This window comes from Mustela erminea, chromosome 3, assembly GCF_009829155.1.
Source record: "Mustela erminea isolate mMusErm1 chromosome 3, mMusErm1.Pri, whole genome shotgun sequence".
NCBI lineage: Eukaryota > Metazoa > Chordata > Mammalia > Carnivora > Mustelidae > Mustela > Mustela erminea.
In genome coordinates, this window is record NC_045616.1 from 113,695,922 (window position 1) to 113,718,563 (window position 22,642).

Here is a 22,642-nt window from a genome sequence, read left to right on the forward strand (position 1 = left end):
ATCTCTCACATATAGACCTAACACTCATAGCTTCATCTCCAGAGAAGGACTGAAAACTTTCCTGATGTCTGAATTGAAAGGGATCCCAAAGACAGGGACTGATTGGCCTGGCTCGTACTGTGTACCCATCCTTACACCAACCAATTAACTCTGGCTGGAGGCAAAGGATTCTGAGAGTGGCATCCTCTACTTGGACTTGATGGTCGAGATTAGCCTATGGAGCAGGAGGGTTCTGAGCAGCTCACCAATAAATGTCCACTAAATACGTATTATGATTCAGGGCTATATGTATCTAACTTACCTATGTGCCCTATCTCTGCCTACACAGCATCCTCTGTAACGTACCCAGAGTAAATCATTCCTCCCTCTGTGCTCCCATCGACCACCATTGTCGCTCTCAAGCATTGTGCCTGCCTCACTGTTCATTCAATGAATTCACTTTTCCAACCAGTATCCGATGAGGTCCTTTTATTGCCAGATACTGTGCCAGATCATTTTGGTGTTGTTTATTGGGGTGATGCACTATGATCATATATTTTGTGAACAACTGGATAAAAAGTTTCTCAAGTAGGAATTCATACTCTCTTCTCTGTGACTTCTTTTGCCAGAAACATAAGGTACAAAACGTTGGCCCTCATGTCATTTTCTTTGGTCTCAGTTATCCATAGCCAGAAAAAGGCATGCAAAAAAGGTCTGTCTGTGCAATGGCCTGTGAAGGCACCATGGCCCATCTGGTGGGCATGTTTCAGACGTCATGTAGTCCCTCATTCATTCACCAAATATCGATGGATTAGGTCCTCTGTGTCAGGTGCCGTAGTGTGCACTAGGGGTTCAGATTTAAACAGGGGAGATACAGGCTGTGACTATATACTCTAACAGGGAATCACAAAGACAATGATTAACAAACACTCCCACAAATAATTAGTAATTGGCTCCTTCTAAGAATGACAGAAGAAGTCATTCTTTTTCCAGTATTCACTTGGCATGCCAAACCCCTGCCTTAGAGGTTGGAAAATGTCATAGCACAATTTCAAGATTAAATTTCGTCTTAGCCCTGAATAAGAATCAGAATATCTCTCCACTTGAATAAAGTCCACACAAGACTGTAAAGAATCCTTAGATAGGATCCCCCATCCTGCAGCCCAATCTGTGCACTTTAGCGGGAATCTCTTGGGCAGACAGGGAGACCTAGGGTGGTTGCATAATGCAGACCATCTCCTCACCCAGAGTCATAAAGGAAAGTAACTGCCAGTCACTCTGTTGCCGGTTATCTTAAAAAGAACTCTGACTCAACTGGGAGCAGGAAGGTTATCGAATGCTGGTAACTATCATTAGTTTTCAGATGGAATTCTCAGAAATCAGAGGGTTGTCTAATTTGTATGCCAGGAAGGAAACTTTGGTCACTTGGCTTAGCAGCTAGGGCGTGAAGAACATTTGATTCTAGCATTATCCAAACTAATAAGCTTTAAAAAAAAAAAAAAAAAAAAAAAAAAAGCAAAACTTTAAAATAGTATCCTCCTAAGGTTGCCTGCAGTGTATCTCCTGGGTAGCCACCTGGGGGGTGTGGTCTGTGTATCCTGAAACCTTGCTCCACCTACAGGAATGCTCCAAAAATGAGCTAGTTCTGCTTTGTCATCCTCTCCCTGCTATGGGCAGGTTTTTCTAGTCATCTAGCCTGGGGGTCATGTAGAAACAGAATGAGAGCTGCACAAAAATTTGGCAGTCCCTGGTTCAATACTTCTTTTTCACAGGCTCAAAGTGAAAACTCAATAAATAAGCACATTCTGTGTTTAAGGAATTTAGCTGATTTCTTTAGCTGATTTCCAGTTAACAGAATCTTTCTTGAATATCTCCTCATAGCTATGGAGGGGTTTCAAGGTGATGTAAAATGTACCTCTCTCCTCTAAGAACTTAAGACTATGGGCACCTATTTTTTTAATTTAAAGACCCTTTATGACTATCAAAAATCTTTGATAACCTTGCCCTGCCTAAGCCCTCTGACCTGAAAGCAATTGTCCTTTTAGTGTCCATTACTTAAGAAAATAAAACAAAAAGGTACCATGACTTTGGATTTGTAATTTACTGATCTCAAGAATTCCTAAAGAAATCAGAAAACTGGGGTGCCTGGGTGGCTCAGTGGGTTAAGCATTTGCCTTCAGCTTGGGTCATGATCTTAGGTCCTGGGATCAGGCCCTGCATGAGGCTCCTTGCTCAGTGGGAGTTTGCTTCTCCCTCTCCCTCTGCCCCTCCCCTTTTTCGTGCTCTCTCTCTCTCTCTCTTTCTCAAATAAATAAAATCTTTTTTTTTTTTTTTAAAGAAAGAAATTAGAAAACCATGTATGAGACTTATGTTTCTGCTGTCTCTGGACAACATCCTGCTGCGTATAGGGATTTATAGACAAGCTGCAATGTGTAATCTACCAGCTGGCTTATAGAAATAGCTTGGTATTTAGCAATTAGAAGCATAAGATATTACAAGTTCCAAGTGAATGACATGGATATTAAGAATTGTCCCAAGCAAGACAGATTGCTACAGTCTGTAGTGGACACATGGGTCCTATTGGGCCGCAATGAAAGTTTAAGAGAGTTATCAATATGGAAAATCTACAAAGAAAGCATGATAAAGGAAAGGCCAAGAGGGTTTTCCTTTGGGCAGACAGCATTAAATGCTAATGCTAAGCAAAGAACATGTGTAACCTTTAGAATCAGACAAACTTGGGTGCTCTTGAGCTGTGTACTCTTAGACAAGCCACTTAATACAAGCAACACGCAATTTTCTCTCCAATAAAGTGGGGCTGACTTGTCCTCAGCACTTCACAGGAGAGCTGGGAAGAGTGAATAAAATCAGGTCAATAAGGGACAGCATTCTGTGAACTGCAATTTTACCAAATAAATAAAAATCATTAAGGCCAAGATATATCTGTGGGACTGATACATCACGTGGGACGTGCCACTGTTTTCATTAGACTTCTGTATTTGCAGGAAACGGAAATGATCCCAGCTAACTTAAGCAAAATAGTAACCTTGCAAAAATGCAGGGGCAGGTAGGGTGGAGGGGGAGAAGCGTACCATGTGGCTCACAGAATCAAAGGAAAGCTGAAAACCAGGTTCAGAAACAAGAACCAGGAGCCTCAGTGCAATGGCAAGTATTGGGAGCAGCAACTACTTAATGATCTCCATTGTTTTTTCTTCCTTGAGTCATTCCCCTCAAGTCAAAGTCCCACATTGGGAGAGTCTAATGGGCAGGGCATCTTGACGTAGAGTCCCATCAAGATTACAAACCACGGAGGAGAGGTAGTTTCCCATAAGGAAGTGAAAGGACTTTTAATGAAAAGGGAGTAGACTGGAAGGTGGGTAGCCAGAAAACAACTGCAACACTACAAACAATTTGGAAACATCATTCATACATATGTAATCACATTTATGAATCAACATGAAATTCATTTATGAAGAATAGAGGAAAATAGGCCGAGAAAAGTAAAAATTGAGACTAGTGCAGGGGAAATGGCCCGTTCTTGTTACTGAACCATATTTCAGCCTCTTTGTTAAACCTTGACCTTCCTGATGGGCCTCAGAGGATGTAGCTTGTTTATTCTGGGTCATAAGTCAGTGGATACCTTAACTCCAGAAAGTCATCTCACACTTGCACTTGGCCCACTTTCCTCTGCTTCCCCAGATACTGCCATTGACGCACCTGGGCTAAACTGGGAACTTTGAGTTGTTTTATGACTGCAGTAACTGATTTGTGTCAAAAACCTCTCCATTCTTTCTGATTCTCTCTCACTTTCCCCCGTGGCTCATATATTATGGGAATTCGAATGAATGAGTGAGTGAATGAATGAATGAATGAATGAATTGGAGACCAGTTTGGCCCATGTTGGAATGTTGGGATCTACTTCTTTTAACTACTTTTTTTTTTTTTAAGTTGAGCCAAAGAATTTCCTTATAAGAAGCAGCCTTATTCCTATGAATCAAAGTTAAGAATTTGTCCCTGGGGCTCTTCTTAATTGCTTTGGGCAGTCTTTACAGAGAGGTCTCTTACAGAGAGCTCTTCCTTCATCTCCTCATCCATCACCTTTCAATGTATAAATACATTCCTCACACCACCCTCTCCAGGACTAACCTTCTCTCAACAAATCTTGATGGTATGCCTGTTGCCTCAAGGTATTATGGGAGATGACCCAGAGGAGGCTGGCAGTAGAGGAAGTGTTAATGGAGGCAAAAGTAGTGTGGTAAGGAAGCACATAAAAAGGACAAATTCTCATTGGTTGGGGTGAAACAGTCTGTGGGGATTCGGGTGGACTTCATAGAGGAGGTGGCAAAAAAAAACTTCTTAAATGCTTAAAAAATTAAATATATACATATTTTTGAGGAGATATCTATATAGATCACTATCTATATAGATATCTCCTCAAAATATATAGATCTATATAGATATATATATAGATATATTTCCTCAAAAGAATGTCCCAATTTAGGTAGTGTCTTAACCTCTACCCTTCAAAGGTACCCTGCTTTAAAATGCAAATACACTTGGAAAACATAATACATTGCATTTCTCATTAGTTGTGATATATTCTAAATATTTTCTACTAGATTTTAGACAATGAATTCATTTCTTTTCATTATCAATCCCCTTTTATTTTTAACCTTGGCATGGTACATATATTGTAAGGAAACCTCCACCATGTTTATACAATAGTTTCTATAGTATATATAGGATAGAGTGAGATATACAGATTTCTCATCATTCAATCATTAGGAACTCCCAGTCATAAAATCTAACCTTTTTTTTCCAATTGAAGAGAAAAGAAAAGAGGGAAAAAATCTTATCATGCCCTCTCCTGATGGACAGATAGGATACAGTGTGTTCTTAATCTTAGCAACTTTATATCTCCTTAGTCTGGAATTGGTTCTAGAGCAATTCTCAGTTCTACCCCAGGAAATGTCTATAAACATTTTTGGTTATCATATCTGGCAGAAAGAGAGGGCTACTGGTATGAGGTTGGTAAAGGCCAGGAATGCTGCTAAAATCAAAGAATTAACTAGCCCCAAATGTCAGTAGTGCCAAAGTTGAGATACCGTGGTCTAGAAATTCCTTGACTGCCTACCAACTAGATGTTTATGTAGATACTAGAAAAAAGAATGAGACCAAGCCAATGACTCTAAGAAACAACTTTCATAAAATGTAAAAGTCTTTTAGAAACAATCAAATAAAAGCATTTAATGGAGGCAAATCAAAGGTCAGCCTGACAATATGATGTAGTTTAGATTTTTCATGCTTCCTTGTTTGACTCCCATTAAGAAGGGTGAGGTGATCATGATGATTATAATAATGATGATTTCCAGGCACTGGGGCTTGCTTATTTTTTTACTAAGATATAATTGACTTATTATATTAGTATTAGGTATATAAACAATGATTTGATATTTGTATATATTGTGAAATCACAATAAGTCTAGTTAACATCCATCACCTCACAGTTACAATTTTTTTCTTGTGATGAGAACTTTTAAGATCTCTCTTAACAAGTTTCAAATATACAATGCGATATTATTAACCATAGTCACCTTGCTGTACATTGCACTGCATGACTTACTTATTTTTTAAGTAGAAGCTTGTACCTTTTGACCCTCTTTACCCACCCCCACCTCTGGCAACCACCAATCCATTCTCTATATCCACGAGCTCAGTTTTTTGGGGTCTGTTTTTTAATTCCACATTTATGAATTTATTATATCAGGTACTTCAATTACAGAAAATGGAAAAGAAACTTGGGAAAGGAAATAGAGCTGAGGGGAGATCTTTTTTTTTAGTTTTTACAATTATTTAAATTCAATTAATTCACATAAAATGTATTATTGGTTTCAGAGGTACAGGTCTGTGACTCACCAGTTTTATATAATATCCAGTGCTCATCACATCACATGCTCTCCTTAATGTCCACCCCTCAGTTACCTCATCCGACCACCCCCCTCCCAAAGGAAGATCTTAAACACTAATGTTTCCTTTGTGGATCAAAATAACACCATTGTTAAAAGAGCAAAGTGTATGGCATCAGAAGTCCCGTAGTTAAAGCTTGCCTTCTCACCTTACTAGCTGTAGGTCTTTGGGGAAATTACCAGGTCTCCTTAACCTTAGTTCCTTTACTTGTAAAATAGAGATAATAATAGTCTCTGCCTGGGGAACCTGGGTGGCTCCGTCAGGTAAGCCTCTGCCTTCCGTTAAGGTCATGATCTCAGGGTCCTGGGATGGAGCTCTGCATTGGGCTCCCTGCTCAGTGGGGAACCTGCTTCTCCCTCTCCCTCTGCCACTCCCCCGCTTGTGCTATCCTGCCCTCTGTCAAATAAATAAATAAAATCTTTAAAAAATAATAACAATAGTAGTCCCTGTCTGATAGAGTTATTACGTGATTTAAAGGCAATAGCTTGTATAAAATATTTAGTTGGTTCTTAGCACATAACAAGCATTCATAAGTGCTAAAGCAACAATAATAAAAACAGGACAGAGAGGATTAAATGTATTGATGATAGTCAAGATGATGACCACAGAGACAACAGTGATGATAATTGGCTTTGGATTCCGAAGATGTGAACCACAGTCACACCGGTTACTTACCAACCCTAAGACAATCGCTTTACTTCATTCTCTATTTGCACATCTTTCAAAGTCTCCTACAGTCACTGTGAGAACTTAATGACATGTGCCTGGTATACGTATAGGAAGTGTTTGAGGGAGGAGGGTCTGGCCTGAAGGGCGGCAGAGACACACACACTCCTCTCGGGAAAGGGGTTATCTTTTCCTGGAACCTGATGGCTCCCCAGGCCATTTTGCTTATTAGTGGGGCTTTCTTTGATAAAGAGCGGAGTCAGAAAGAAATGTTGGACAGGTGGGTTTCATCCACAAGTTATGAAAATCTGTGCTGTAATAAATCAGGAGGGAATCAGAAACTCCTGAACAAGGCTAATGTAAGGACCTTGCAGGGTTTGGCAGGTCCCTCCATGCCCTCCTGTCCTTGGACTCTCCTAGCAGCTCCCCGAGTGACTACAGCAAGTCCTTCAAAGCAAGCAATGCCCAGAGCTTATCTTTGAAGACGGCAAGACCCACATGCCCCTCTTTACAGCCCATTTTGGGGAGGGAAGTAAGGAGCCCAGGGGACAGGTAGCTAGAAAGGGTCACCTCCTCAGAAAAAGAGGGAGATGGACAGAGGACCCAAGGCCAGTGCCCCGATGAAAACGAGAACAAGGGACACTTGAGGAAGAAGGTCCCTGGGAAGCCCCAGCACAGGGACAAGGGAGGCCAACCTCACGCTGCTGGCATCTGCCAGGTAGGTAGGATTCAGCAGACACCCAGGACTCACTGCAGCAGGATCATTAGCTCTGAGACCCACTGCCACTCATACCTGAAATGAATTTGGATTTAGAAAGCCAGCAATGAGCCGAGTGATATAGATTGGAGTGAAGCGCACGGCTTAATCAGGGGCATGAAAGCAGCTGACAAATTACAGCGTGATTTGTCATCATCTCAGGACTCGGCAAGTGTTTGTCCCTGAAAGAATCAATACCTGGAGAGAAAAGGGCCATATTTTTAGAAACTCCTGGATGGTTAATTTATTTCAAGTGAGTGGAGAGTTTATTTATGTTGGCGCCCCCACAGATCCAATGGACAGTATATTTATACGAAGCCAGAAAATGCTGTCATTTCTTCTAATCAATTTGCCCCTTTGAACAGCTGTACCTTGAAACTTTCAGCAATAAATTCAGTCCCCATGCTAAAAGCTCTACCCAAGAAACCATTTCTCACCCCACCTTTAGCATTCCTTCCTTCTACTGCGTGGCATGTTGCACCTGCTAAAACTCTCCATGTGGATTCTGTCCGCTGGGGCACAAATGAGACAGACAGGGAATGTGCAGTTAGCCCCATTCCGCAGATGGGAGACTGAGGCTCAAGAGGTAAAAGGAGAATTAGCCCATGCGGGTAGAAATCAAGATCTCCCCTCCCCCACTAGATTGTAAAATTTTATATACCTAGATAACCTAATGAAAGAGAAATCATGGAGAAAAAGGCAAGCATGTGTCTGAAGTACTTTGCTATGAGAATGTTCACTGGGGGACAGTGCTGTGCAAGTAAAGGACAGGGGTCCTCCTGTCAGACTTGGATTCAAATCCCAGTCCTGGGACAGCCATGGGCAGCCTGTCTACCCTTCTGAACCATGGTTTTTCCCTTCCTAAAGAGGAGATAATTGGTATTTCTACTTCACAGAATAATCGTAAGCTTAAAAATAAATAATATATGCAAAGTTCTCATCATAACAGCTGGCAGAAACGAATACAGTAAATGCAGTTTATTGTGTTTTATTAGCTACAATTTCTACAGCATGTTCATAATAGAAAAACAAATTGAGACAATATAAATGTGCCATAGTGAAATGGTGAAATAAATGTGGTGGCATTCACAGAACAGGTTTCTATGCAGGTGTTAGTAAAGTTGTGTAAAAAATTTAAGATGTGAAAATTTCCAATTTACATGAACACCATCATTTTTTTTTGAAATGTACAAATGTATGTATACCCATATATAGATGTATGCGTTGGTATATTTTTAAAATTGTATTTTTTCAAATGCTACAAGTAATTATATACTCAAGAATATTAATTCTGGTTACTTCTAGGTGATGCAGTTTATAATCTCTTTTTGATTGTGTCTGTGCTGCCCAATGTGGTCGCCACTTGCCACAGGTAGTCATTTAGTTAAAGTGAAATAAAATCTAAAAATCAGTTTCTCGGGCATACGTCCACATTTCAAGAGCCCTGTGGGATGAGGGGCTTCCATATTGGACACACAGACTCAGAACACTTCCGTCATTGCTACAGGTTCTGCTGGATGGCGCTGGTCTGGAAACTCACACCCAAGCCTGCCAGAGAATTGTGGGATGGGCAGGGACCTCCCTCTGCCGTGCTTCCAACTTGCCAGCATTCTCAGTGCATCTGCTTCCTCCTTCTCACTGACGATTTCAGTTTTCTTCTAACATTCGACAACTATCATGATGCGACAAAGCAGAGATCGCCTTAGCTGTGATGGTTTTAACAGTGTTTAGCTCTCCTAGTAAAACTAGATCCCTCTGATTTAATGCCCTCCTGCTGTTCTCTCCCTCACAGGACATACAGTTTGAACCCGAACATTTCTGCAACACCATCGTGTGTGAGAAGCCCAACAACCACCTCAACAAATTTAAGGGTTATATGTAAGTCTCTAATGTCCCTGTGCTGCTGGTAACTATTTCCCCTACAGCTAGAACACCACATCCTTTCTTGAAATGGCTGAAGAGATTGAGGATGTGTCTTTCTTTTTACCATAAAGAAATGCTAAAGAAAACTAACAATGTTGGGAAACTTTTCCTTTTTTTTTTTTTTTTTTTTTTTTTTCTGCCAGAGTGGCATTTAATTATTTTGCTGGGTTAAATTTACTAATTTTTTTTTAAACCTCTGGTGATGAAATAACATCAAAATCATGACCGCACTCTGATTCAGGAAAGGCAAGATTTTATTGAGGTCAGCGTTCTCACAGAGCTTGCATTGCATTGCAGGTAAGAACAGGGACTTCTGGGTTTGACAGACCTGAGTTTGAAATCAGGTTTTACTCACTTACAAGCTGTGTGGCTTTGAGTAAATTCATTAACGTCTCTGGGCCTTGGTTGTCTTCTCTGTAAAATACAGATTACAAGGTCTACATCATGGGACTTGTGTTTTCTATGAATTAAGTGGTTTATCGCACACAGAACCCACAGCACAGCAACTCGCACAGAGTGAAGGGTTGATGGCGGCTGCGTTCTTGTCATCAGTGTTATTCTTACGCCTCAACTTTAGTTTGGCCTGAGAATTTGATGGTCATTCTGCACCCATATCAGACTACTGGTCTTAATGCAAAGATAGACCACAAAAGAGCAATGGAAACGATGAGAATATGAGCCCTCACACAGCGTTTTCTCAGTTTCTAGAGTATTTACAAGGAACATCATCTCTTTCACTCTGTCCAACCACCCAGGGAAGTGACGATTATGATCCTCCTTTTCCAGATAGGGATAATCTAAGACTTTCCAGATACACCCAAAGGCGCACAACAGGTAGCAGACAATGCCAGGACTTGAATCCCGGTCTTTCCACTTGAGCCCCAGTATGTTTTGCATTGTTGTGCAGAACGAGGCTCATCTTGGTAAGGCAACTTCTTGACCAATCAGGTCTGGAGTGAGGCTTCTTGGAAGGCAGATGTCTATGCTTTCTCTCCGCCCACATATTCTCAGGCCTGTGTTGTCAAGAGGAACAATGAGCGAGGGGAAAGGATAAGAACAATACAAGAGGAACAGCGGCTTTTAAATCCAAATTATTTTAAAATGCACAGACAGCACAGATGGAGACAGGCAGAGAAGGGCCAGAGCTCCTGGCAAAGAGGAGGATTCGTTGCCTGCATCTGTTCAGGTGAACTTGCCACCTGCCTCAGCAAAGAGGCCATCCCTCCTGCCCGAGGTTTGTGGATTTAGTTCATCCCAAGTCAGCTGTCAGACATTCTCATGTTAGAGTCAAAAGAATTGCAAATGGAAAGGACTCTGATTCAGTGCAAGTTAATGGGGCACTACTCTGGCAATCCTAGTGTTGTGAAAACAGCATGACAGCTGCTATCTGTGGCCTGGGTCCCTGAGTCCGAAGATGTCCCACGTATCAGGTGTGCGGCCTTCGAAAAATCTCTCGCCCTCTCTGGGCTTCATCTTTTTCACGAGAAGGATAATCACCCTTCTAACTTCCCAGAAGTATGAAGAATCAAATACAATGATATAAGCAAACTTAGTGTATAACCACAGTAAGGAATAATTGGTATTAAAAGGCATATTGTGTGGCAGGATAGCATCCTGGAGCCAGACTTTGTGGACTTGAATCTCCTTTCTGCCATTTACTAGCTCCACGAACTTGCCTCAGTTTCCCTTTTTACAAAGTGGGTATGGTAACATAACCTATCTTCCAAGGTTGTCGTGATGACTAACCGAGTTAGTAAATGGAAAACAATTATAACCAGAACTAGAAAAATGAAGTATTGAAGAACTAAAAAGAGAAAGGCCCTAAGGGCTCAGATTATTATTCTTTTTGTTCTCCCTAATGCTTTGGGGAAGTTATATTTAAATTTAAATGGTCCCAAAGGAAGGGCATCAGGGTTGATAAAGGTCAGACCCCAGGTAATTTAGAAATTTCTGGTGTGAGGTGGAAAACTGCAATGCCCCTGAGACTAGAGCAAGGAAAAACCTCTCGGCTTTCAGGAGCTGCCTCCCCCATGTGGCACAGAGGATTACTGTCCCCCTCCTGTGAGGTCTGTTAATTTCACAAGAGACGGAGCAAGAGGAGGGTGGTACAGGAGAGAGGCAAGTGAGAGATGCAGCTCCACATAAGAGGACCCTTGCCAACTCACAGGGGTCGGGGGGGGGGGGGAGCAGCACTGTCTGGTGGCTTTGGCAGACTTGCAGTCAGACCCCAAGGTCTGGTCCCAGTAGCCAGGCAAAACAGAGTATGGGGAGGCTGCTTGAGGAAACACTGTGTGGTCTTTGGGATATCCTATCCACACTAAGCCATTCTGAGTGAGAAAACTGAAGCCAATGCTTTTTCAGCAGAACCCTGACTTTGAGGTGGGTAGATGATGATTTCCATAAGGATGGATAATTCCCTTTTAATGGTCCAGTCCCCACCAGGCCTCCCAGGAGCAATGAAGGTTGTACTTGAACTTGGAAACCACATGCCAAGTTAATAATACTCATTGCTCTTCTGAAAAAAGGGAGGAGAGAGATCGTGTTCACTCACCACTTCTAATTCTGTGACACTAACCAGTGATAGCATGAAGAGGCCACCAAACCACTCCCGGTATTTCTTCATCCCCAGGGAGCATCCTGACCAAACAAGGACAGGCTTTGGCAGCGAGAGTCTTCTGCTTCGAGGCTGTACCATCAGAAACACCGAGGTGGCTATTGGCATCGTCATCTATGCAGGTCATTGACTTCTGTTGTCCTTCCCCTGCTCCTCCCTCCTCCAGCTCCTCCAAATCCGCCTGCAGCCAGTGGGAAGCCACAGCAGTTCTGAGGGGTACAAGCAACTTCCCCTTTCTCAGCTAAGCAAAGTGAGACTAGAATCACAGCAGGTTATTTGGTTCACAGGAGATGTACTTAGATGCCAGGCGAACATCACTCATCTGAACAAGAAGAAGGATTCATGCTCATTGATCAATCATGGTCTTGTGACCCAAAGGCAGGATAAAGAGTGCTTTCTTGAGCCTGAGCAATAATAATCTCACCAAACTTAACAACTCCACCTTTGTGTGAAAACTGTGCCTCCGTTTCCTCATCTAAGCAAATGGGAAGAACATTTGGTTCAGCCTCACAGCGTACTCGTGAGGGTCAATATACAAAACAAATTTCTTCTAACACAGTGAGCACTCAGTGTGTTTTAGTTGTTCCTTCTGCAGTTCTGTGTGTATTACTTATTCATTTCGTGGTGCTCTAGCTTCTCCTTTCCACTTTGATCTTGCTTTCCGATGGAAATTTTAAAAACCTGGCAGCACTTCTCACAATGAACCCGAAGTCTGAGAGGATGTCTTGGGACTGCTGTATACCCAGCACTTAGCTAGCACCCCAGCACTCAGCTGGTGCTCAATAAATTTCAGCTCTTACACCAACAACTACAGACTCTTCCTCTGCAGAGAAAACTCAGTCTTCCTGGAGTGTCTACCTTTGCTGGAAGACCCCAAATTATGTTTTCCTGGGTCTCCCACTCACTAGGACATCTTGAAATATTTTGCTTGTTTGGTATTTTCTTTGGTCTGATTTGTTTTGGAATTCGTAGAACCCTATTCTTGATGGATAGGGCAGAGCATTTAAACATCAATCTACCTGAAGATTCACTTTTTGGAACTGTCAAAGAAAAACAGGTGTTTAAACAAGTGATGTCCCAGTCTAGCTAGCTTTCCCTAACTTGGTGGAGGGGGATTGTTTGACAGTTGAGGTTAATCTTTTCAAGGGTCTTTGGCAATGAAGTTCAATGCCATCTGGTAGATCTATGAAAGATAAACTCTGAAGCAATCCCCACTCCACCAAAAAATCCCACAAGGGCTTAGAGTTTGCTTCTCTGCCTGATCAGAAGCAAAACTGTGTGTGATGAACATGGTAAATGAGGGGAAGATTTGGGAGAGAGTAAATCGTGACTCTAGGAGTCAGGCTGCTTGGGGGTGAAATCTACTGGCTGGCTGCCATGTTCCTGAGTGTGTTGGTTAAGCTTTCAACACAGGGATATTAATAGTTCTCACCTTGTAGGGTTATAAGATTCAAATGAGATTGTCTGTGAAAGGGGCTTAACACAGTGCCTGGCACATATTATACTCTCAAAAAATGTGAGCAAAAATGATACTAATTTTTTCAATATAATGATCTAGAGTAAGAGGTTCTCAACCTTGGCACTATTGACATTTTGTTCTAGATTGTTCTTAGTGGTTGGGAGATCAATCTTCAGGTAGATTGATGCTTAAATGCTCTGCCCTATCCATCAAGAATAGGGTTCTATGAATTCCAAAAATGTTTAGCAGCATCCCTAGCCTCGAGATGGCATTAAGATGTGACAAGCTAAAATTTCTCAATACATTGCCAGATGTCCCCTGGGGAATAAAATCATCGCTGGTTGAGAACAACTGGTCTAGAGTCATAGTCTCTCCTCTGACAATATGGACGAACAAAATAGGAGCACCTCAGAGTCAAAGGCTCAAAAAGGCCAAAGTGAGCCTTCAGAAGGAAGAGATCCAACATAGGTGTGTGCTCCTCACAAAAAAATATATATTGAGCTCCCACTGTGTATAAGGAAGTAATTCAGATACTTTGTGTGTATCAATTCACTCTCCTGCCCAAACACACATATACAACTATTGTCTCTCATTCTGCAGATGAGAAATTGAGGTACAAAGGGATTAATTCACCCAAAGTGATTTGTCTCCTGAGATTAATTCCTTATAACCCAATGTCAAGTCTCTACGGAGATAAGCTCTGATTCTAGAGACCACCTTCCAACCATTGCACCATACTGCCTTCCCTGGGAGCCTATTTACCAAAAGAATAGTGGGCTCTCAGAAGGTGGGAAGCAGGTGGGTAAAGAGGGAGGTCTTAGGACCCTGATGTGAGGTGTGCCTGAAGCAGGTGGGAAGGCCACAGTACCATCAACACAGTCAGCCTGTGCTCATTGCTGTGGAAACCCCCCTTAAAACTACAGCAACTTGAGTCTGATTAATAAGCCCAGAGTTTGCTCACTCCTACTGTTTTGTTGCCACTTTAAATCCACAAGGCAACCAGCTAAAGAGCAGTAAAGCCATTCACTGCTGGAGCGAATATATTGGTTTTCTTTAATTTTGCACAGCAAATATGTGTTGGCTTTTTTTTTTTTTTTTTTTTTTAATTTGCCAAGGACTATAACATGGTGTTTACGTTTAACAGTCCCAAAGGACAAGCTCTGTCTGAAGACAAAATATCAACTTGGCTCTGAGCTCTTAGCTGTGTGGCCTGGGTAGCACAATTGGTAGGAGAAAGAGTAGGAATCAGAATGCTGGGTTCTCTGTACGGCTCTGACGTTATGGCTCTTTCCCGTCAGGCAGGTCTCTTCTACTCTCTGATCCCCAGTCTCCAACTGGAACAAGGGTACTGGATGAGACTAATAGTTTTCAAATTTTGTTGTCCTCTCTTTGAACAAAGTTTTTTTTTGTTGTTTTTTTTTTAAAGATTTTATTTATTTATCAGAGAGAGAGGGGGAGAGAGCGAGCAAAGGCAGACAGAATGGCAGGCAGAGGCAGAGGGAGAAGCAGGCTCCCTGCTGAGCAAGGAGCCCGATGTGGGACTCGATCCCAGGACGCTGGGATCATGACTTGAGCTGAAGGCAGCTGCTTAACCAACTGAGCCACCCAGGTGTCCCTCTTTGAACAAAGTTTTATGCAGAATTCTGAGATAGGTGTAGAGTGGCTCAAGGCTAATGCTGGGGTAGAGGCCTTTGGCCCCTACCACCCGTATGGCCAAAACTATGTTTGCCCAACTCTTTTCTCTCCCTTCAAATGTCCCTTATATGTCATCTCCTCTGAGAAGCCATCCCTGACCATGTTCTCTAACACCATCTCTTACTTTTTAGCTCATTGTGTATTTCATGGGAGTTACTACTAACTGTAATTATTTATTTGTTTTCTTAAATATTTTCACCAAAATGTGAGTCATCTGCCTCATCCTTATATCCTACAATTAGCCCATAACAGTGACTTTGTGCAAATTAGAGAAAAAAAAAATCTTTCCTCCAGTCAGCTTACTGTCATTTGCAGAAGTTTATCATGGTAAACCTACAAATCTAAAACAACTACAAAATGAGGGGTGTTTGTTGAGTTGTGCAGTGTACTACCTGTGCTTAGGAGCTCTATCAGTGTGCACCACAGTGTCTGGTGTGGAGGTGATTCTCAGTAAACATATGGTGACAAATTGTGTGAGGCCTCTACAGCTGTTCTCAGCCATCTCCCTGAGGCAGGAAAGATTTAGGTTAGAGGAAGAAGCCTCTCTTCTATTGTAAGCTTCCGTGAGAAGAGCTAAAGATATGATCCAGGCCAGAGGAAAACAGATGCTAAAGACTTACTACCTCATTTTCTCTCAAAGGCCATGAGACAAAAGCCATGCTGAACAACAGTGGCCCACGGTACAAACGCAGCAAGATTGAGAGGCGCATGAACATAGACATCTTCTTCTGCATTGGACTCCTCTTCCTCATGTGCCTCATTGGAGCTGTAGGTATGGAATGTTCTGGAAAGAACAAGACAACGGTAAACTTCTGTTTCTTTGGGCAAATTGTTTCAGCTCTCTGAATCTCAACTTCCTCATCTATAAAATAGAGTTAATGAAAATAAGTTCCACTCTGCAATTTAATAAGATATCAGTCAAATAAAAATGCTTTTGGGGACACCTGGCTGCCTCAGTTGGTAGAGCGTGCAACTCTTGAGCTCAGGATCCTGAGTTCTAGGCCCACGCTGGGGGTGGAGATTACTTTTTTAAAAATGCTTAGGAAAATCTGCTGAAAGTATTATGCTCTCTAAATATTAGGAATACCATCTATCATTTATTTCTCCAAGAAATACTGAAACCAGGCACTCTCTTAGCATAAGAAAATAAAAAGATGCATCAGTCTGAGGACTGGTCCTTATTGAGCTCACAGTTTAGCAGGAGGGAGTCCAACACATGAACAGAATTGGTAAAATCTGTCCTACACAGTAAAGACTGCATGCAAGCACTGTCTTAGTTTTCCATTGTTCTATAAAAAGACAACACAAATTTAGCAGTTTAAAACAATACTCATTTATTGTGTTACAAAGCTAGAGGTGAAATGTCCAAAATTAATTCCACTGGGTTAGTTCAAGGGTCAGTAGGGCTCATTTCTTCTGGAGGCTTTGAGGGGAGACTCTAACCCTTGTCTTTCTGAGCTTCTAGTGATTCCTTCCTCTTTCCTCAAAGTGTATTACTCCAATCTCTCCTCATACTTCCTTCTCCTTTTTCTATAGTAGTATTTCCCTATGCCTCCTTTTTCTTTTTCTGTAGTAGTATCTCCCTTTGCCTTTTTCTGTAATAGCCTCTCCTTACGCCTTTTCTTTATAAGGACATTTATAACTACATCGTTGGGCTCACCAGGATAATCAACCATACTCTTCCCCATCTCAAGACCCTTAACTTAAATCACATTCTCAAAGCTCCTTTTGCCACATAAGTTAGAGAGCATATTGATGGGCCAGGGAATTAGGACATGGACATTAGAGGCAGCCATTATTCACTCTACTATTAGTAATATGAGAGCATCAGGGGAGGAAGTCTTCCTTGAAGAGATGGATGGAGCTGATCCCTGAATGCAGTCGTCGTTACCAAAGGAGGTAGGTGGCAGAGGCAGGATGGGCAGGCAGCTGTGAAAAGAAAGAAGTCACTCTTAGCCTCAGGCACAGGACAAGTAAAGCACAGAAGTAGGAAGGAGAATCATTTTATGCAAAGGGGCATTTGGCTCTTTGGTGTGGCAAGAGTAAAGCCAAGCATGGAGATCTAATTAGAACCAGGCTGTGGCCACGTTCTGTAACTGCAGAGTGTGGAAAGCCGCGGGAGGTACAGACATGAATAATCTGAGCCCTTTAAGTTGATTCTCAGAGTATAAGCAAAAAGGGATATTTGCTCTTATCCACTCTCTCTAAGGATGGTCCTCAGGATCCTAAAGGAGACCCCAAAAAAGAACCAGGCATGATCAAGAGGAGAAATTCATGTGCTAAGTCCAGAACCCCCTGCTGACCCCATACCAGTGGGCAGCAATGGTGTGTGCTTTTTACTTGCCTTGGTCAGAAATTGTGCTCATCACTGTTCTTGGAAGATTGTGTTTGAAAAGATAAGACCTCCTAGGGCCCAGGGAGATTTTGTGTGCCACCAGAGTGAGGACGATGGGATTTAGTCTTGTGAGTAGCCACGTTTTTAACTATGCTTCCCAGATATGTCCAATGGCACTCCAGGTGAGGGTGGCCCACAGCTAGCAAGAGAACATCCAGAGGGCCAGCAAAGTGGGGGGACAACACCATCTGGGTAAGGCCACCCCCATGCCCTCAGAGACACTACAAGAACTGTTGCCTCTGCTTCAGAACAGATTTTTCAGGGGATGTCAGAGCTGGAAAGGACGTTTGAGATCATCTCACTGTGTCTCCAGAGAAAGGAAGTTAATGATTAAAAGGTCACACAGGGAGATAAGGTATAGGCAAACCAGAATCTGCTTGGCAGATCGCCCAAAATAATAAATAAATTGAGAAAGTAACAGGAAGGGGCAGAATTGTATGCTGTCTGAGAATCACTACTCATACATAGTGACAGGCCTCTGGTGGTGCCTAATTAAAGCCCAGCCCCTGCTGTAAAAGCTCTCAAGTGTGTGTCATTCAAGAGTTCTCTATCACATGCTTGCCTGGACTGTGCAAAGATGATGTTTCTTTTTTTCTTTGCCCAAATGTTCTCCCCAGGCCTTTCTGATCACTGATACCCTCCTGGTCTCCAGGACTCCCCAAGGGTTCCTCCTCCATATAGACTTCCCTGGCTCCCTTGAGGGCCAGAGAAATTCATTCTATAATATTACCTTAAAATAACCTCATGGCTGTAAGTCTCCTTTCTTCTGCAGTATATTATGGCGTTGGGCCCAACCTCCTGGGAAAAAAAGCACAGGGGACAGGGCAGTATCCTCTGGGATCTTTATTCCCTATAGTTCCTACCCTAGGGCTGAGAGCATTATACATTTGGTCATTCTATTTTCACAGTAACCCTACAGAAGAGGTATTATTACTAATTGATAGAAGAGAAAACTGAGATTCAGAAAACTCTGCAGCACTTCCTCCTTTTAATCCACAAGTGATGAATGTGGTTGCCCCCTTTTGTGGACAAGGAAATGGGGTTCAGTCTGCATTTGGATATGTTACTATGAGTTCTCATAACATTCCACACTCTGCATAGTACCTCTTAACATTCTGTGGGATTTGTCCCTTTACATCTGGTCTCTGAATTATTAGACCTCCTCAAAGACAAGAGCTGAGACCAATTCCTTCCTGAATTAATAGATGTTGGATAGAGGGAAGAAGGGAGGGAAGCAGGGAAGAGTGGGTGAACAGAGATATGGGTGGATGGAGTGTGGAGAGATGAACTGTGGATGGACGGACAGATAGATAAATTGTGAAAATGTGGATGGGTAGATGAATTGATGGGCATGCATGGGGAAAGAAGAGGGGCTAGCTTATGGGTCTGTCAAGATCCCCAACTATGAACTTTCTACCACACAACTGAAAAGAACTTGTGTTCCCTTTTCTCTGTCCAATCCCTATATGACAGGACTTCATCAAAATATAAGTAATCTTCATCAAAATATAAGTAATCTCCTCCCAGTAGGACAGACTTTAATGCCTTCAAGAGATGGAAGTGTAGGGTATGAGAAGGACCACTTTAGATGAATACACACACACAGAATTAGCCTGTATAGAATAAAGATGGGTTCTTTCAAAGCAACTCACTTCTGGGAATAAATTACGGACTGATATAATAGCCCTTAATTAGACTAGTATAATTAAGTGAGGATTCTTCTTAATCTCTGATTTTGCCTACTCTCAGGTCATCGCCTCTGGAATGGGACCTTCAAAGAACACCCTCCCTTTGATGTGCCAGATGCCAAGGGTAGCTTCCTTCCTCTTGCCCTTGGAGGCTTCTACATGTTCCTTACAATGATCATCCTGCTCCAGGTAGGAAGCCCTCCCTCGCCAGGGGCTCAAGACCTGTGACCAATACCTGCATAACTTTGTGAAATAAAGAACGAATAGTGCTGTCCCCAAGAAAGAACTCACTGAACTAAGATGAGAAAACGGCCATTGCCTTCTTGTGGGTCTTTGAAAGTATTCACATTTGGGTTAATGTCAAGACCAGCCCTACCTTGTGGAAGGAACCTTGCCCCCCAGATAACAGTGGAGGAAAATATTTACCAGGCTTTTCTATTTAAGCGTAAGATTATCGTAGTAATCTAAGTGCACCTACCCCTTTGCCAGATATAATAGAACAGGTGAAATCTTAATGACCTGGAAACAGAAGAAGATAAAATATCTCAGAGAACTACGGAGACCTGTCAAGCCCTAAGGATTGGGTTAAAGAAACCACAAGTTCGTGTTTTAGCATCTGATAGGTTGAGAGGGAAAAAACACAGCTGGCCCTATAGAGGAGAAAACACAAAAGCATAGAGCACCTATAAGAAAGGGGCATTAAGGAATAAAAAGATGAGTAAATTCTCCAGGCTCCCTCCAGGTGAGGGAATTGCAGTTTTGTTTTCATGAGGCTCCATTTACAATGATTTCTTACAGTATTTGAGGGTGTTTTGTTGTCCTCTTACAGGTGAACTTTTTTCAGTCATTAGTTCATTCATTCATTTAGCAGAGTAATCTTTTTTAAATGTGAGTTGGGCCATACTCTTCCTCTGCACAGAATCCTCCAATGGTTTAACATCTGCTCGAAGAGAAATCCACAGTCCTTATGACAGCGAACGAGGCCATGCATGATCTGAACTCTGACTTCCCCCACCGGCCTCATCTCCTAGCCATCTCCTGCTCATTCATATAAGACCTGCTCACTCTTTTTTCTCAATTACCCAGTCCGCTCATACCCCAGTCTTTGCCCCCGTCCTCTTCCCACAGATAACTTCCTGCTTCACACCCTCATTTCTTTAGATCTCTGCTCAAAGGTCATGGTCTATAAAAGAGTCCCTTCCAGTTACCACCTTCTACCCTCTTGACTTTTCTTTCTCACTACCTGACATATATTTCTTTGTTTGTTTACTGGAATGTGAGGTCTTCAAAGTCAGGGATTTTGTTTTGCTTGCTGCCATCTCCAGGACCTAGCACAGGATCCAACACGCAGCAAACACTCAGAAGACGTTAGGTATTGAATCCAGAACAGTAATCAACAATGGGTCTGAATACATGTAAGAGTGAGCAACAGCCCTTGGTGGCTTAGAGATCTGAGGGGCATCAGGAAACTCTGGACAGAGGCACTAGAGCTCCCCTCCCCCTAACCACTCAGTCATTAAACAACAGATAGTGAGAGCGTACCCATACCAGACCTCCCTGGCACCTGTTTTCCAGATGCTCCTAAGAATTACGAGGGAGGAATGAAGTCATTGACCCTTAGTTTCTCAGAAAAAGTCCATTGTTTGAGCTGACCTCAGCTTTACATTTAAATGCCATTGCTGCCTACTGGTGAGAGTTCTGAGACAGGGAACTGGCCTGGTCTCTGACACTGTGGGACTCAATCTCCTCACAGGTGCTGATCCCAGTCTCCCTGTATGTATCCATTGAGCTGGTGAAGCTCGGGCAAGTCTTCTTCCTGCACAATGACCTTGACCTGTATGATGAAGAGACTGATTTGTCCATTCAGTGTCGAGCCCTCAACATCACTGAGGACTTGGGCCAGATCCAGTATATCTTCTCTGACAAGACGGGGACACTGACTGAGAACAAAATGGTCTTCCGGCGTTGCACTATCATGGGCAGCGAGTATTCTCACCAAGAAAATGGTACGAGAGTTCCCAGGGGCCCTCACCACTCTTTTTAAATGAATCACCCTGCTATCCTAAAAGAATGGTAATGAAAGACATTTTCCTGGCTCCCCGCAGAGGTTTCCTGGCTCTGTGGCAGATTGCTTCCTCTATCCCCGTGGGCTTCCTTTTCCCAGATCAATTGTGTTGTGTTCTTATCACCTGTGAACTTCCCTTGCTCACAAAAGCTATCAGTGACCTCCTGTGTGGAAACCCTCCAGTCAGTCTTTGCTGCCATTACACACAGGATTTCTATCTGCCAGAAATGAACTGAGGATGTGTCCAATTATGTACCAGGTATATAACCAAGATTTAAGAATCTCGGGGGTCACTTTACCTGACATGTCAGGACGGGCCTCAGTATGGATGCATGATCAGATTCAGTACATCCAGGAAAAGCCTTCCATGTTAACTGATCTTTTGGAATTTCACTGAGGCAGAACTTTGACTTAGTAGGTATAACTGAAGAATGCCAGGATGGCCATCGCACATGGACTGAAAGTCACTTGTAAAGCTGACCTGATTGCCTCAGCAGCTCTCCACGATCACCACCACAAACATACTACACATACTTTCTAACTAAAGGAAGACACTCAAAAGAGCAGCACCCATTCTTTTGAGTGGGAGGAATGGAGAAGAAGAACAGGGGAGATATTATGGGTGGCCCAATCACCTTTGCCATGTGATTACCATTTACATGGGAGCTTCTGATATCTTTTTAATAATAACAACTACCATGACCAGTACTTAGAGTGTATCAATCACTTTGACACACTATTTTATTAAGTCTTCCAAACAATCCTATGAGTTAAGTATTTCTTTTTAATCCCTAATGGAGGAAATAGGAGCACAGATTTAGTCAAAGCTCTGTCACATAGCTAGGAAGGAGTAGGACTGGATTTGAATCTGTGCAACTTAGTTGCACCCCTCTTTCTCCAGTCAAGGTAGCCCAGTTGCCCATGTTCCAGAGCAGCAAAGTGCTCTTACCTTGTGTTCTTTCCTCTGCCTCCAAAGTCTGGTATCCCCAAGACCATGACTTGGCCAAGGTATGACTAGTGCAATAACAGGACTCCTTTCTTTCAGCCAAGCGACTGGAGACCCCAAGGGAGCTTGACTCAGACAGTGAAGAGTGGACCCAATACCAGTGCCTGTCCTTCCCAGCCCAATGGGCTCAGGGCCCAGCAACACGAAGGGGCCAAGGATGCGCCCAGCCTCTGAGGAGGTGCCACAGTGCCCACGTACCCATCCAGGGCCACTCCAGACAAAGGTCTGTGGGGCGCTGTGAAAGTTCACAGCCTCCTGTGGCCTTCAGCAGCTCCATAGTAAGTACCTGTTTTTTACTCTTCAAGTTGCAAGTTACCTCTTTTGGGGGACAGATAGGAGGGGGCTCTGGGGTGTGAAAGAGAAAAGACTGTGCAGATCCTGAAGAGCTCTCAAAATGGCAGCCCTTGGTCTTATATTCAGTCCGCATATGT

At 42.7% G+C, this 22,642-nt stretch overlaps 1 protein-coding gene and 1 long non-coding RNA gene across 4 annotated transcripts in view; one reads left to right on the forward strand and one right to left on the reverse strand.

The window, feature by feature from the left end:
• ATP10B (ATPase phospholipid transporting 10B (putative)) overlaps positions 1-22,642 on the forward strand; it is a 257,557-nt gene that overhangs the window by 181,615 nt on the left and 53,300 nt on the right. For all 3 annotated transcript variants that reach the window (XM_032337124.1, XM_032337123.1, XM_032337125.1), the window contains 6 exons: positions 9,159-9,244; positions 11,919-12,025; positions 15,698-15,829; positions 19,202-19,329; positions 20,894-21,146; positions 22,251-22,489. In XM_032337124.1, the coding sequence (XP_032193015.1) occupies positions 9,159-9,244; positions 11,919-12,025; positions 15,698-15,829; positions 19,202-19,329; positions 20,894-21,146; positions 22,251-22,489 (945 nt within the window). The remainder of the gene's footprint in view (positions 1-9,158; positions 9,245-11,918; positions 12,026-15,697; positions 15,830-19,201; positions 19,330-20,893; positions 21,147-22,250; positions 22,490-22,642) is intronic.
• LOC116586754 lies at positions 10,184-15,769 on the reverse strand. Its single transcript, XR_004284138.1, has 3 exons — positions 15,681-15,769; positions 11,865-12,084; positions 10,184-10,302 (listed from the first exon to the last, which is right to left on the reverse strand). It is a non-coding gene; the product is annotated as an uncharacterized LOC116586754 (long non-coding RNA).